This window comes from Cuculus canorus, chromosome Z (assembly GCF_017976375.1).
Source record: "Cuculus canorus isolate bCucCan1 chromosome Z, bCucCan1.pri, whole genome shotgun sequence".
In the NCBI taxonomy this organism is placed as follows: Eukaryota; Metazoa; Chordata; class Aves; order Cuculiformes; family Cuculidae; genus Cuculus; species Cuculus canorus.
The window spans coordinates 19242321-19256695 of record NC_071441.1 but is presented as its reverse complement, the minus strand read 5'-3'; the positions used below and the strand labels follow the sequence as shown (position 1 = coordinate 19256695).

Here is a 14375-nt window from a genome sequence, read left to right as displayed (position 1 = left end):
ATAACTTGATTCCTTTTGCAAGGTAGTGATTTAAGTTAGCAAATTGTGGAATGAGGTAGGCTTATACAGTCAGTTTTGCCTTTAATGAGAAAGGCGTGAGCATGGAATGGGTCCTATTAAAAAATAGGGAGTATATCATAATATGATGATACTATGACAGATACCAAATTCAAGTCACGTGGGCATCTCCAAATCTAATTTCTTCTGACTATTAATTGTTGGTTTAATTTAGAATAATGCATAATATTGCCATTTTGTATGTAGCTTTCATTTATTTTTTAAGAAGAAACAAGTTATTGTAGAGTTGAAACAGTTCTCTGTACCTTGTTATTACAGTTCCAATGCCTTTCCTTTTACCTGTGTAAAATTACTTAAGTATGTTAGAAGTGGTAATTCAGGGGGAGAAAGTGCAACCTAGTCTCTGCCTGGTCCCCCATCCAACTGACACCTCTTGTTGCAAGTCAGAAGGAATGAGCTGGTGAGATGTCTGCTGTCTTAAGGGAGCAAATTACAAGAAAAGTTCAGTCTTGTGTGGACTCTGTTTTAGATGGTATTTCTATTTAGGGCCTTGCATGCTGAGTTTTAAGGTCAGGTGACAACTGCTGCAGACATGTTCTAGGAATATGTTTGTCCTTTGTTACAGTCTGGGATTGTCAGCTTGACTTTGAAATAGTTTTGTGTTATTATTGTAAATACAATACAGTCTGCAAACATATTCCTGATAGGTATAAATACAAGTATGAAACAACAGATTTTTTAGCATTGCTGTCAGCTTAAAAGCCAGATATGTTTGTCCAAGACTTTCTCAGTGTAAGAATATTTGTCCTGCTATATCTCAAATGTTTCTCTCCCTCCACTCCTGCTCCCTTGCCCCACCTCTTTTCACCTCTTTATTCCCTTTCTCCCTCTCAAAAAAATACCCCAGGAAAAAGTTACGCCCTCCAAAAGGTGGGCAGATAGTAGGAAGACCTCAGTAATGAAGATATGGAAGTGTGCTATTATTTACATTTTCTCTTGAATGTCTACTGAGAACAGAATGGCTACAGATTAGATGATAGCTTTTTGAAAAAGGCAAACTTTTTTGCCAGTGAAACCATGTATGTTTTTCTTCTTAAACAGACGTTTGAAGTATTATAAAGATTGTCATTTTATGAAGTGCAACACAGATGTGAATCTAGGGTATTGTATTTATTTTGAGAATTCTACATTAACTTAAATTATTAATTGATGATGAGTTCAAACTGCTTGCGAAGATGATGTTTTTAGTCATTTATGGCCAGTAGTTTATTAAATGATACTGAAATATGATTGAGATGGAGCATTTGTAGAAACACTGTCTAACTATTTCATGTTTAAGTGTGTTTCCATACTATTTAATAGAGTACACACCCTTTGGAGGCAACAGATTATTACAAAGTATGTTTTACTGTTACCAAGCAGGAGGAAGTACTTGAAATTTATTTTTGAGAATACTTCTCAATTACTGTCTTACTTTACTTCCTATTTACCTGCTGTCTACTTACTTTACTTTCTTCCTACGCCCTGCTTGTAAGTTATTTCTATGTTTAGTTATTTTTATCATACTAATGCAATATTAACACATGGAAATAGAATGAAAGTCAGAACAAAAAAATTGCTCATTTTATGTATATAAGTAGTATTTTTAAATTTGCTAGTTTGTTCACCTAGAATAGCAAACAGGATTTTGTTGATAGACTGCATTCTTTGTATGTTTTAATCAGTGTTGCAAAGTCGGATTTTGTCTTTAGATTATATAGTTCAATTAGTGCTGGATTAGGGAAGTAAAGTTGGGAATTTACTGACCTGTCCGCTTTTGCATTTTGATTTTGTTTTACAATTATCTGTTTTTCTGCATTTGGTAGGTGCATAAATAACAAGGATGCACGCATGTGGTATTAAAAATTTCTGTTCAAATTATGGTAGCATGTCACTTGAATTTTATTTAATTATGTAAGACACAGTGTTTGGTGGAATCCTACTGTGTTATAAGTAATTTTGCATACAGAGAAGGTGTGAATTTTAAATTTGTGGCCATAGCATATTTCTCCTGAATTGACACTAAAATGTGGGCTAAGCTAGGTATAGCATTTTTTATATTATTGAGATTGAGATATGTAGTCAATATTTAATGTCTTAAATACAGATTCTTCATACTAGAAGTAGCTTTTAGCTTCAGGTTGTCAGAAAAAAATATTTTAATATACTACTACTGTGGCTGAATTTGGAAAGCATTGATGCGTTGAATGGATACATGGCATTTATCTGCTATTTGGAGAAATATAACTTTGATTTAGCGGTCTGGAAATAAGGACATGTAAATTCCAGTAACAGGTCACATTACTAGTATCCACCAGTGATTGTTGCTAGCAGTGGGTAATAATAGAATTATTAGAGAAAAAGACACTAGAAGCTTCAGGTGAGCTCTAGAAAAGTTCTCCTGTAAGTACAGCTGTATCTTAATGCTGTCTTTTGGAATTTGGTCATGTTGTGAGGCAAAAATGTTAGTTTACCATTGCAACATTAGAGAAAAATCCCTCCTGTTACTGCGAACTCTTGATAGTATTGCAATTCATGCATATGTCATATTTTTCACTTTAGAACTAAATTAATGTATCTTGTGTTCTAGTGAGTTAGGTTGTAGGCTACACATGACTGATTATCTGAAATGGAAGCAGTTCTTCCTCTTAAATTTGTTGCCTTTAAATTTTATGATGAATTTACACGTGAAAGTCAATAGAAGTTCCTAGTCTATGATATCAGTTTTGTATATTGCTGTCATGTTTCCTTTTGCTAGTGTTTTCTCTAAAGTCCCAGATTTTTCAGAAGTTCTTACAGTCCTCTGATTACTGATAATCTCTTTCTCTGAATACCCACTATTTCTGCTCTATCCTTTTTTAGATAGGGGGACCAGAACTGAAAACAGTTTTTCAGGTGAGGGCAAACCATTTATTAATGTAATGACATTTTATTTCTGGTGTTATTTTCCATCATATTCTTCATGCATCCTGATATTTGTTTCCTTTTTGGCCACCACTGCAAACCAACTAGTAACACACCTGGGTGGGGGGGAGGGGAGAGTGTACAAGCAAAGCACTTAACAGTTAGATATGTGTACTGAGAAAGGGAGTTCTGAAAGGTAGGTGACAGAAACCATAGGGCAACCATTTGAAAGCAAACTTATTTGGAATTTATTTTCAGAGATTTTTTTTAGGGAGAGTTTGTTAGAAAATACTTAATTCTGCCAAAAAGGAATACATTTAAAAAACAAAAAAAAAAGGGGAATATCTAAGCTACTCGAACTTTTGATACCTGCCAGGTTTTTTCTTATCTTTTCCTCTTTTTAAAACCAATGCTGAAAGAAATAAAAGACTATCATTTCCCATTTTGGTGCAGTGATGCATTGTGTAACGAAAGTAAAAAAAACCTAAATTAATACTTTGTGTATTGTATTCTTTATTACTTCAAGATAAGTATGTTTATCATGCTTTAGTTCTGATTTTTTGCTCCCCTGTTTCTTTTTGCTCTTATGATACCTGAATTTTCATTAACTTTCTTTTAATAGGCTGAGAGAGCAAGAAAGAAAAGAAGCAGAAGAAGCTAGTCAGAAAGAAATAGAAGAATGGGAAAAGTCACTTTTAGCTCAAGCAGCGCCTACGAGGATGGAGACAATGTGGGAGATTCCAGCTATTGGTCACTTTCTTTGTTTAGCACAGCAGATTTTAAATTTACCAGAAATAGTATTCTATGAATTGGAGCGTTGCCTTCTGATGCCTCAGTGTAATGCATTTTTATCTAAGATAATGACTTCTTTGTTAAGTCCTCCTCATCGCAGATCTACATTACATCGCAGGCCTACGCTTTCTTACAGAACGTGGGAAGCAGCACTTAGACAGAAAGTACGGCACTGGTATACCATTGTAGGGCAAACTGACAATCCTAATGGTGCTGCAGAAAAAATTGGATTGTGTCCTCAGTTTTTCAAAGTCCTTGGAGAAGTTAATCCCTTGGAGGAAAAATCATTTCATGAGCTACCTTTTTACCAAAAAGTGTGGCTGCTAAAAGGTCTCTGCGATTTTGTGTATGAAACACAAAAGGATGTTCAGGATGCCGTGCTGGGTCAGCCTATCCATGAATGCAGAGAAGTAATTCTTGGCTATGACTACTTGGAGAATGCTTATGTTCATTTTCCACAGTTCTGCGGTGCAGATGTTCGGATTTACAAACAAAAACCTTTTCAGGCTCCTGAATTCCCTTCTCCTCCCATCAAAGTGAAGAAAGTGCCACGAGTTAAATTGGAGAAAGTAAAACATGAATATGTAAGCAAAAACAATGGGGAGGTCAGTTCTGGTGATAGAGAAGAGCTGCTGCGTCATTCCAAGACAGAAATAGAGAAAAATATGGACTCTGTTATATGTCCAGAAAAAAAACCACGTTTAGATAGCTTTAGAGTCACTATAGAGGAGGTTAAGACCTCAGGAGTCTGTAACATCAAAAAACCGAGTTGCTATAAAGAGAACTTGAGGAATTTTATTGGTGCAGGAGAGATTGTTATGGGTGGTCACCCTAGTTCAGGAGACATAAGGACTCTGGAGAATGGACAGGGCTGTGCTGAAATGGCCAGAGTAAAAGCTGAGATCAGTCCATTCAAGGAGAACACACTGAAAGCTTGCCAAATGTGTGTCAATGGCAATAGTGACAACCAAGACATAAATTACCACGAGTCTGCTAAAGAAACAGTGCTAGAGAACTCACTGCGAAATAATAGACTAAATAAGTTGCGGGCAAAAAAGAAGAAAAAGAAAAAGAAGAAATTGAAGGATATTCTAAATGAAAATCTACAGAAGAAACTTGATGACCTGCAAAGAAAGCGTGAGATTCACCTTCATCCATTCAAATCTTATAAATCTGAGATCCAGAACAAGTTGTTTATAATTAAAAAGAAAGCAAAACACAAGAAGCACAAGTCTGGTAAGTTGACGTCTTTACCAGTAATAAAAAGTAGGAGGATACTGATTTTGGGGTTTTTTTTGCCTTAGCTGGTTACTCTATTTTATTTTATGAAACAGGAAAGCTTAATTGCGTTAGACTTTAATGTTAATTTTAGTGTCAGAGTTGCCTGTTCACAAGCATATGAAGTGGGCTCATAGGCTGATTAAACCACAATTAATTTGCAGAATGTATCTTTATAGAACATAATTCATTGGAAGAGTTTGTTACAAAAAATGCTTAGGAAGATGAATCTGGCTGGCTGGGTAGCATCAGAGGGTGTAGCTTCAAGTTGTTTTATGGCATTACGTGTCACAGCAATTATGGAAATATTTCTCCCCTTTGTGATAATTTTACCTTATCCAAATTACAAAGAAACACAGACTGATTTCACAAGATAAGGAATTTAAAATCAGTTCCAGTTGGACACAACTGTGCAGTCTTGGGTCCCCAAACAGGACTGCTTTGACTGCAGCTGTCATCACATTTCTGCTTAGTCTAACAACGGAGATTCAGAGTTTATGCAGGTGGCATTTTTATTACAGATATGGGCAGTATATATTTAAGTGTTTCAGGTAAGTGATGTGTAATTCAGGTTTCACTTAACTCACTGAAAAATTTTAAAGTAATTTTAAAACAATAAACTTATGAAGTCCATAAGTCAGTTCAAATTGTCAAGTAGTTGCAGTGTTTATGTCATATGGAGCACCGCAGAGATTGATCTGCTTGAGTCGTGAGCTAATTTATGTGTGCTAAATTTTAGCAGACTGCTTCAAACATAGCATTTTTTTTAAGTGGCAGGATTATTTTCAGAGCATTGTAGGTTGACAGGTAAATACTGGATATCAGTTGAAAAGTAGAGGGCCAAACTCAAAAATCCGTGTAACAAAATGTCTTCTAAGGGCTGACAGAATTTGGAGATCTGATGCAAATGCAGTTTAGCTAGAAGATGGGTGGAACTTTGGGGTTAAAAAAACAAGTAATGGTTAGGTCCCACATATTTGTGCAGAATAGTCAAAGAACTGTCTTGCCATATAAATCAAACTCCTTCCTCCAAAATATTTCAGTGCCCACATCTAAACCTCAAGAGTTAGTTGCGCTTCATGTATATAGTATTCATCAGAGGTAATGTGTTTTACATTCACTTTTATGACTGTTGGCTCTCTAAATGTATCACTTTCAAATCTTCTTAAAACCAAATAATAGCAAAGTGAATGATAACCTAAGTTGCCATTAAGGTCTCTTTAATTCAGAGAACTATAGAGGAAAAAAATGGGGACCTAGTGTGCTTTACTTTTCTGTGAAAATAGTTAAACTAGGTCACCATCTTCATTGTAACCTCATTATACAACATACACTTAAAAATCTGCTTTCTGTGAACTAAGCAATGGTCATAGAGCAGCACCTGTCATTTTTTAATAGATTGTTGCTTTGAAAGACAACTACTCTTAGCAAAACAGACTAGCAAAATTTGAAAGTCCCTTTGACGTTTATTGACAGAGCTGATGTTTACTTGGACAACTGCTTTTCTTATAAGTGTTTTAAAAATAACAGGTTCAAAAAAGCTGCCGGTTTGATTTATTAGAAAGTATTTTAGGACTCAGATATGTTTCAGAAGCTTATTATAAAACAAGCTAGAGTTCCATGCCTCTGAAAACATGACAGTTAAAACAGTTGTTCTCTCAGTTTTAATTTGTGGATTTACACGACTGATTAGTAAATGCAACTGTGGAATGACATCTACCTCTACTTTTCTAATTCTGTATTGTATCATAAGGAGCTTAAGACTATCAGAGGTAATTCAATACAGAAAGTAATTGCTGTGTAGTTTTGTTAAGAATCTGTATCTGTAACTGTAGATCAGTACCAGATGCCATTAATTATCTGAACTTAAGTTTTAATTATACGTACTGTCATCATAAGAGAACGCTGCAGGTGCAGTGTTACTGTTTCATTGTCAGTTTAAGACAGGAGGGAGATGTGTCAGTGCAGGTGAAAATCCAGGAAAGAGTAAACCTAGTTGACTGTTACATTTTCTATTGGTGTTTGCAGTTTTGCAGCCCTGAGTGCCTCAGGGACCTTAGGTTTGTCTGTTCAATGAGAAATGATGGAAATTCTTCTTTTCCACTTTTACTTTTCTTCTGTTTCTTAACTACTTGATCTGCTGGATCTTACAATCTTAAGTTGCACTCAGATGACATGTTTGTTTCCATTCATATGGAGGGTGTAAACCATTTTTTCATCTGCAGGTGCCATTCATTGTCCTGGGCATGACATAAAGGATGCTATTTCTTTTGAAACTCTCTTGTCCCTTCTGTTTCAATATATAGAGGCGTTTCCTCACCAGGGCCAGGACAATCCACAGTTTCAGTATAGGATGGGGGGTGGTGTAATTGAGAGCAGCTCTGCAGAGGAGGAGGTGCTGATTATTGAGAAGCTCAACATGAGCCGGCAATGTGCACTCGCAGCCCAGGCGGCCAACCGTATTCAGGGCTGTATCAAAATGAGCGTGGCCAGCAGATAGAGGGAGGTGATTCTGCCCCTCTATTCCTGTCTTCTGAGACCTCGCCTTGAGTGTTGTGTCCAGTTCTGGAATCCTCAACATAAGAAGGATATGGAACTATTGGAACGGGTCCAGAGGAGGGCTACAAGGATGATCCAAGGGCTGGAGCACCTCCCATACGAGACAGGCTGAGAGAGTTGGGGTTGTTCAGCCTGGAGAAGAGAAGGCTCTGGGGAGACCTTGTAGTGACCTTCGAATACTTGCAGGGGGCTTACAGGAAAGCTGGAGAGGGACTTTTTGAAAAGGCTTGTAGTTACAGGACTAGAGGCAATGGGTATAAACTGGAGAGGAGCAGATTTAGACTGGACATGAGACATTTTTTCACCATGAGAGTGGTGAGGCACAGGTTGCCCAGGGAAGCTGTGGATGCCCCATCCCTGGATGTGTTCAAGGCCAGGTTGGACAGCACCTTGGGCAGCCTGGTCTAGTGGGAGGTGTCTCTGCCCATGGCTGAGGAGTTGGAACTTGATTATCTTTAAGGTCCCTTCCAACCTAAACTACTCTATGATGCTATGATTCCCTTTTTTTTCTGAGCACTTTGTTGCAAATTTTGACCTTGCTGGAGAAAATGTTCATAAAACATTACAATATTATGAGGAAGAGGTTTTCTTCCTATGCTCAAGTGTGCATTAGTCCTGTAGCTGTTATGATGAAATGGGTAGGATTGGATTGAATTCATGCTAATGCCTTATTTGTTTTTAATGTTTTGTAATGTTTAAAGCTGAATGGTATTTCTCAAAGCTCTTCTTAAATTTTATCTTCTGTTTAAAGGTAGTCTTGAAACGTAGAACAGAGAAAGAGATTTGGTAAAACTTGTTCTGAATTTGCAAATCCACTTGATTTAAACCTGATCATAGCCATACTCACCCTTTACAGTGTTTTTTTAAAATTACAGGAGGTAGAAGAGAGCACCAGGAATGTAAAAGCGAGTACTTCACTGTGTGTTTGGAATAAGGTGCTTCTACCCCTCCACTAGTAGCTCTCCAAGTCAGCTAAATGTAACTTTGAGTTGCAGTTCACATTTCTGTTGAGATGATTTGCATAATGCTGACTAGCTATAGTAGTGGTACCCAAAAGATACTGTTTATGAATATAGACTGCTTCTGCAGTTTTTTTAATCTGAAAATTTCCGATAACTGTTGTGGGCAAAACTTCCTGGAGAACACAGAACATTGCCATAGTTATGAGGTTTTCTTACAAGTTATGAAAAGGAACACGTAACCACTTTATTGAATCTTTGAAAGCAGGTGATGGTTAATACTGTGGCAGTGTTGTGTATCAATGTTATTTGCAGAATAGTATTGAATATAGTGCAAAGACAGAATATAAGAGTGTAGTCCTGTAAACCAATTGCATGCCACACATTTATTTTAAATGTTATTTTCTTTCAGGAGTTAGATAAACTAGGCTATAAATCCTTGAATTAGACTATAACAATGGTGATAGGCTTGTTGGATCTACACTAAGATGGCTTTGCTGAAGTAAATTGTGGAATGCCATAAAGACTGCACAGTACAAAAGCATGAGAACTCTGTGATTCCATGCTTGGAACAGGAATTGGATGCTATTAAGAATTGGTGTAGAAAATATCAGTATCGCACGCAGCTTTAGAAGAGCCTTGATGTAAATTCTATACCCTGTACTTGTGCTCTGGAAGATTTCTTGTGGTCCACCTGCTTATTTCACAGTTCATTTTATTGCTTTAGAGTGCCATTAAGTTTTGTGTGTGAAATCAAGCGTTGCTTGAATGTGAGTAAATGAATATAAAGCCTGGCAGCAGTTTTGTAGTGTCTGGTGTACTGTCCTTAGGAGTTCAAGCTTCACTTTTGTCTTCAGATTTCTAAAAGCTTTGTTGTGGTGTTGTGTTGTCTAGCCTTTAGATCTGGAACAGCCGGATAACAGTGTTGGAAATGTTAGATAAAGTGTTCAATCAAGTTGTAACAATACACTGGAGTGTCACTACCTTCAGAAACATGTGCCGCTGGGGTTTTATTGGGTTTACTGACATTGTTCTGTAAATCACCATTATTAATGCAGTTGTTCAGACCTGCTGTGCTGATTTGACTGTATAAAAGCATATGCTGTGTCAGTGCGGAAGCTTTGGAAGTCTATAGTATGCTTCATTTTCCAGTTTATGGCACATTGTTTTCTAAAAGAGGAGCTGTTGGGAGCAAAATAGAAGATCAGGCGAATAAAGAGAAAACAGGACATGCTCAGTAGTTGTCCAGTCTTTGAAAGGCTTGAAACATGTCTTAGAAATTTGTGAACAGCAAAATTCAAGCCTGTTTTTTAATTTGAGAACATTGGAGTTGCTGCTCGAATGTAGTGAGAAAACAGAAGTTGCAGGGGGTCTAACTTAATTTCACCGTGGCAAATACTACTGAGTTAGTGTCTGATGTCAAAAACATCTGTTACCCTATCTGGGGTAATAAGGCTCTGTGGCATATGAGGTTAAAAGCACGGTTTTATTAAAAAACCATTATTAAAATGATTATTTGTTAAAAATTCTCCATGTTATCGGTTTCCAATTTGGAGCACAGATTGGCATTACTTTTGAAAAAGAATGTGCTTTTCTCAGAACGGAGAAATGCTTTCGATAACTTTGTTGTTGGCTTATGCTAATACTTGCTATATAAGTTTCTGTTGTCATCAGCCTTCAAGCACTAAACACTGTGGGTGGACAGGGCAGTATCCAAGTTAATGTTAGCAGTGTTGATGTTTCCAGCTTTCAGTTTCCAGCTTTGTTGGCAGGTGAATAAGGGCCTGTTCAAGTAAGTTTACTGTGGAAAACCTGTGCTTTACTGCCTTCGTGTTGCAAGATGGGGTTTTTTTTTTCTTTCAGGAAAAACAATGGCAGTATAGCTAAAATATTACACAACTGCACTGTCCTTCACTGCAGATATTGAATTGAAACCTAGTTAAGGGGTAGAGCCTGGTGGAAAAGCCATTGTGGAGACATAATTACTAATAGTGGCATAGTAAAACTGTGTTATTGAGGAATGTAAGGTTACACATGGTGACATTTCGTAGCTGTAGAATAGTTCCCCTTGCAGCAGAGTATATGCTTTTTGTATAGGTTTGATGTGTATATATTTGAATACAAACCAGATTTTTTTTATTCAGTTATGTTATTTGATATTTCTGGCAAGGGTTCTTTTATTTTCCAAAGAAGTGTGGACTATATTTGAAATTCATCTTGTATCAAAAAGAAGTGAAACTGTAATTATTGTTACAAGTATTGCTGTAGAGTGGAAACGGGAATACGACTGTCAATATTTATTTCTCAATCTTTATAAAATGTTTATTGAAGACTTGCCCAAGTAAGTGTTTCTGTATTCTGCAAAAAATAATCTAGTGGTTTAGCTGTTGCTGGATGGGGAGATGTCTGTTAGTACCTCAAGATGGTAGGCCTAACAGCAGCTTTTGTGTAGTTGCAGCTATTGAAGGAGAAGGTTTCTTCAGCTGTTTAAGATCATAATTTTCTTTGGGCTTTAGTTTGGGAAACTCTTAATTTGTTTTGATGGCAGGTGTTTTTCTCACATCATTCTTACATGACTAGGGAGAAGTGTAAATAAATTTATTGGACAAAAGCATTATCTGATTTACCTTCTGTGCAGTACGATCCTGAGTTATTGATACCTATGCATTTGTTGGTAACATAGGTATTTTAAAGAGTTGCAGAGCCATAGAAAAGGTGATTGTAAAGAACATCAGGATGTCATCTAGTCTGACTCCTTGTTTGAAGCAAGACGATCACAAATAACGAGATCAGGTCAGATGCATCTTGAAGACCTCTAAAGATGGAAGTCTTTTTTGAGCCACTGTTCCCCCTCCCACTTCCAAGAATGTTTGTACCGATATTACTATATTATTTTGTCTGTGTGAAGAACTCTTGTTAAGTGTTTTATAAATTATGTCTAGTGAAAGCTGGGGACCAAGAAGTGGGAAGCAATCAAAGAGTGTTGAATTGGAATAGATGACCTGAAGAGGTAGCATATATGAACTTCCTTCTTACAAATATTTAGTTTTTTCTTCATTATTGCTTAGTGGTGTTTTTCTAACTCTGATTGTTTTTAGTCAGCGATTAAATATATTTGTACATTGCATATGTGATTCAAAATGCATCTAGCTGCTGTTAGAAACATTATCTGCTGAAGTAAGTAATTTGTGCTATTTTAAATAGTCCCTTTGCCTAGGAAAAAGGAGCTCTAGCAGCCTGCATTGGAGTGGTTTGAAAAGTTGCCATTCGCAGCTGATGCCTCTTCAAACCCTTAGTGATTTTACCCTACATACAGAATCTCTGCCCACTTCAGCCTGGCAGTTGAAGCTAAGTAATGGCTCTAGTGGCATGGCTGAAGTGTTCGCGTGGTTATGCTACCTGTGACAGGGCCAGGAGGTAGCTGGTAGAGGCTGACATCTCTTACCATAGCAGTTGTTTTTGCTGAATGTGACAGCTTGTGGCCTGAGAATCTAAGCTGTCAGATCTTGGTAGATTTTTACTGTGGAAATCTAATCCTGGTTAATTGATCCAAAGATAAATTAAACTTGAGTGAATTGGAATATTGTTAGGTATTAAAGTCAGTTTAGAAACTGGACACAGGTGCTGCTGCATTGTCTCAGGAATAGTAAATAGAAGTTTTCCTTTAGCATTTTATGGGGTTTTTTTCCTTGAAAAGCTATTAAAGATAATTTTTTTTAAAAAACTTGGCAAATGAGAAATAGTATTTTTGTAAAACCAGAGAGAACTCTTTTTGAAAGAGAGAAATTCTGAGTACTGTTGCTATAACTTCTTTTGAATTTCTATATTAAAAGACTTTTTTTAATTAATTCAGTTTACATGAGGAAAGGCTCATTTTCCTTGTGCCTGTGGTCAGTTTTTTTAAATTCTTGTTCTGTCTGTTACTTTGTATCTCCCTAACACCTGCCTTTCAGATGATGCTGCAGAAGAAGAAATTTGCCTTCTTTTTCTTGGTAATTAATTCTTTCTAATAATTTTTGCCCCTTTTTCAGAAGGAGATATTAAGAAACCATTTTTCTGTTAACTCTGTTATTTTTTTAAGTGCACTGCATCATACAGTACCTGAACCTGAAAATGTTTGAGTAAATATTTGCTGAAAAGCATATTGAAAATATTCAAATAAAATTAAAATTTATATTTGAATCATATTCAGATCTCTCTTTTTGTGAAGAAGCAGGACAGTCTAGCTGGCCTGCGTATTTATCTCTTCCTGTTCTTGCCAGATAACTTTCTTTTACATGGAACCACTGTATGACCAGACTTCTTTTTGAGTCAGTTTGTCAAGAAAGCTTATGTTAATTATCTGGTTTAGTTCATTAAATGGACAGCACTGTTCTCCGTGGTACAATTATATTTTCAATGCATCTGGATTCATAAAATCTATAACAAATATGCTGACCATTTTTCTGTTGTCAAAATATCTGGGTCATGAGCATGCTTGTCTTTGTTCTGTAATGTAGTAGTTGAGGGCTCTCGGAATTATTAAATCTCTTGATTTACTGATTTTTTTATGGTTTCATTTTATGTGGAGTTTTAAATCTAGGTCCTTCGATCCCTGTCCCCTCTCTTAACTGTGTTCTGTTTCAGATTCAGCTAAGGTGTTCAGAAAACTCGCATTGTAATAAACTGAAAATAGCATAGTGTAATGAACTGAAAATAGAAATGCCAAGGTATCAATGAATAATTGTATGTGTGCGTACATACACATTTGAACACACAAACATCTCTTAGGAAAGAAGTAAATGCAATTCCTGCCGATATTTTCACTAATATAAGTATCAAATCTGCATGTGTTAGTGTCATTACCAGATGCCTGTGATGATTCTATTTGACAATGAATTCCATGTGCTTTGTATGATTTTTTTTTAAGGTTTTTAATTATTGTTTAGGACTTTGGAATGAGTGCGCAGCAGTAATCTTAGAGTGGTGGTTTTGGCCTAAATGAACAGGTCAGAAGTGGGCTTTTTTCAATTTGCCATGTGACTGTAGAAATAAACATAAACTCCATTATCTTGTACTTATGGCTTGGTGACATAGCTACTTGATTTAAGAAGTGTATGCAACTTGTGAATTCTGGTACTATAGGCAGTAAATCACTTGTTTTACCTTCGGAGAGGTTTATAGTTGCATCCGTGTTCTTATATCACGCAGTTGGGCATTGCAGAATCACTGAATGGTCAGGGTTGGAAGGGACCTCTGGAGATTATGTAGTCCAGCCCCCCGCTAAATCAGGTTTGCCTACAGCAGGTTACACAGGAATGTGTCCATGTGAGTTTTGGGCATCTCCAGAGAAGGAGACTCCACAGCCAAAGAGGCGCCACAAGCAGAGGTCTATGGGAATGTGTTTACTTTCTTCTAAAGTGTCAGGTTTTACTGCAGCCAGAAAAAATGAAACAGTAATCTGATTTAATAGATGAACATCAGTATGTCCATTCAGGGATTTCAAGACATTACTTGTGCTTTGAGGGCATTTTTCATTATAAGATACAGAGGTCCCAGACCATAATGTGTGGCTCACTTTGCAGTGTCAAAGAACAAATCTTGCAGGTAAGACACTATCCCACTTAAGTTTGTGGATGTAGGTTCTAGATTTCCCTTCTTTCAGAACAGTGTTATGAATTTTCCTTTTCTGACTTACATTTTTAGGTGGTATATTATGTGTATTGTTGTGGGTTTGTTCTTTTTCCTTTTTTCCCCTTTTTTTCTCTTATTTCATACCCCCAAAAAGACTGCCCTATGCAGATAATTGTAGTTTATTGTTTGCTTTTGCTGAGTCTAGTTCTGATT

At 36.7% G+C, this 14375-nt stretch overlaps 1 protein-coding gene across 5 annotated transcripts in view; it reads left to right on the top strand.

The window, feature by feature from the left end:
* Positions 1–14375, top strand: part of KIAA2026 (KIAA2026 ortholog) — a 50055-nt gene that overhangs the window by 6949 nt on the left and 28731 nt on the right. For 4 of the 5 annotated variants that reach the window (XM_054054039.1, XM_054054037.1, XM_009571627.2 and 1 more), the window contains one exon: positions 3584–4989. In XM_054054039.1, coding sequence (XP_053910014.1) covers positions 3584–4989 — 1406 coding nt within the window. Of the gene's footprint in view, positions 1–2933; positions 2953–3583; positions 4990–14375 lie in introns of those variants that run through there. The other variant, XM_054054041.1, reaches the window with a different exon arrangement.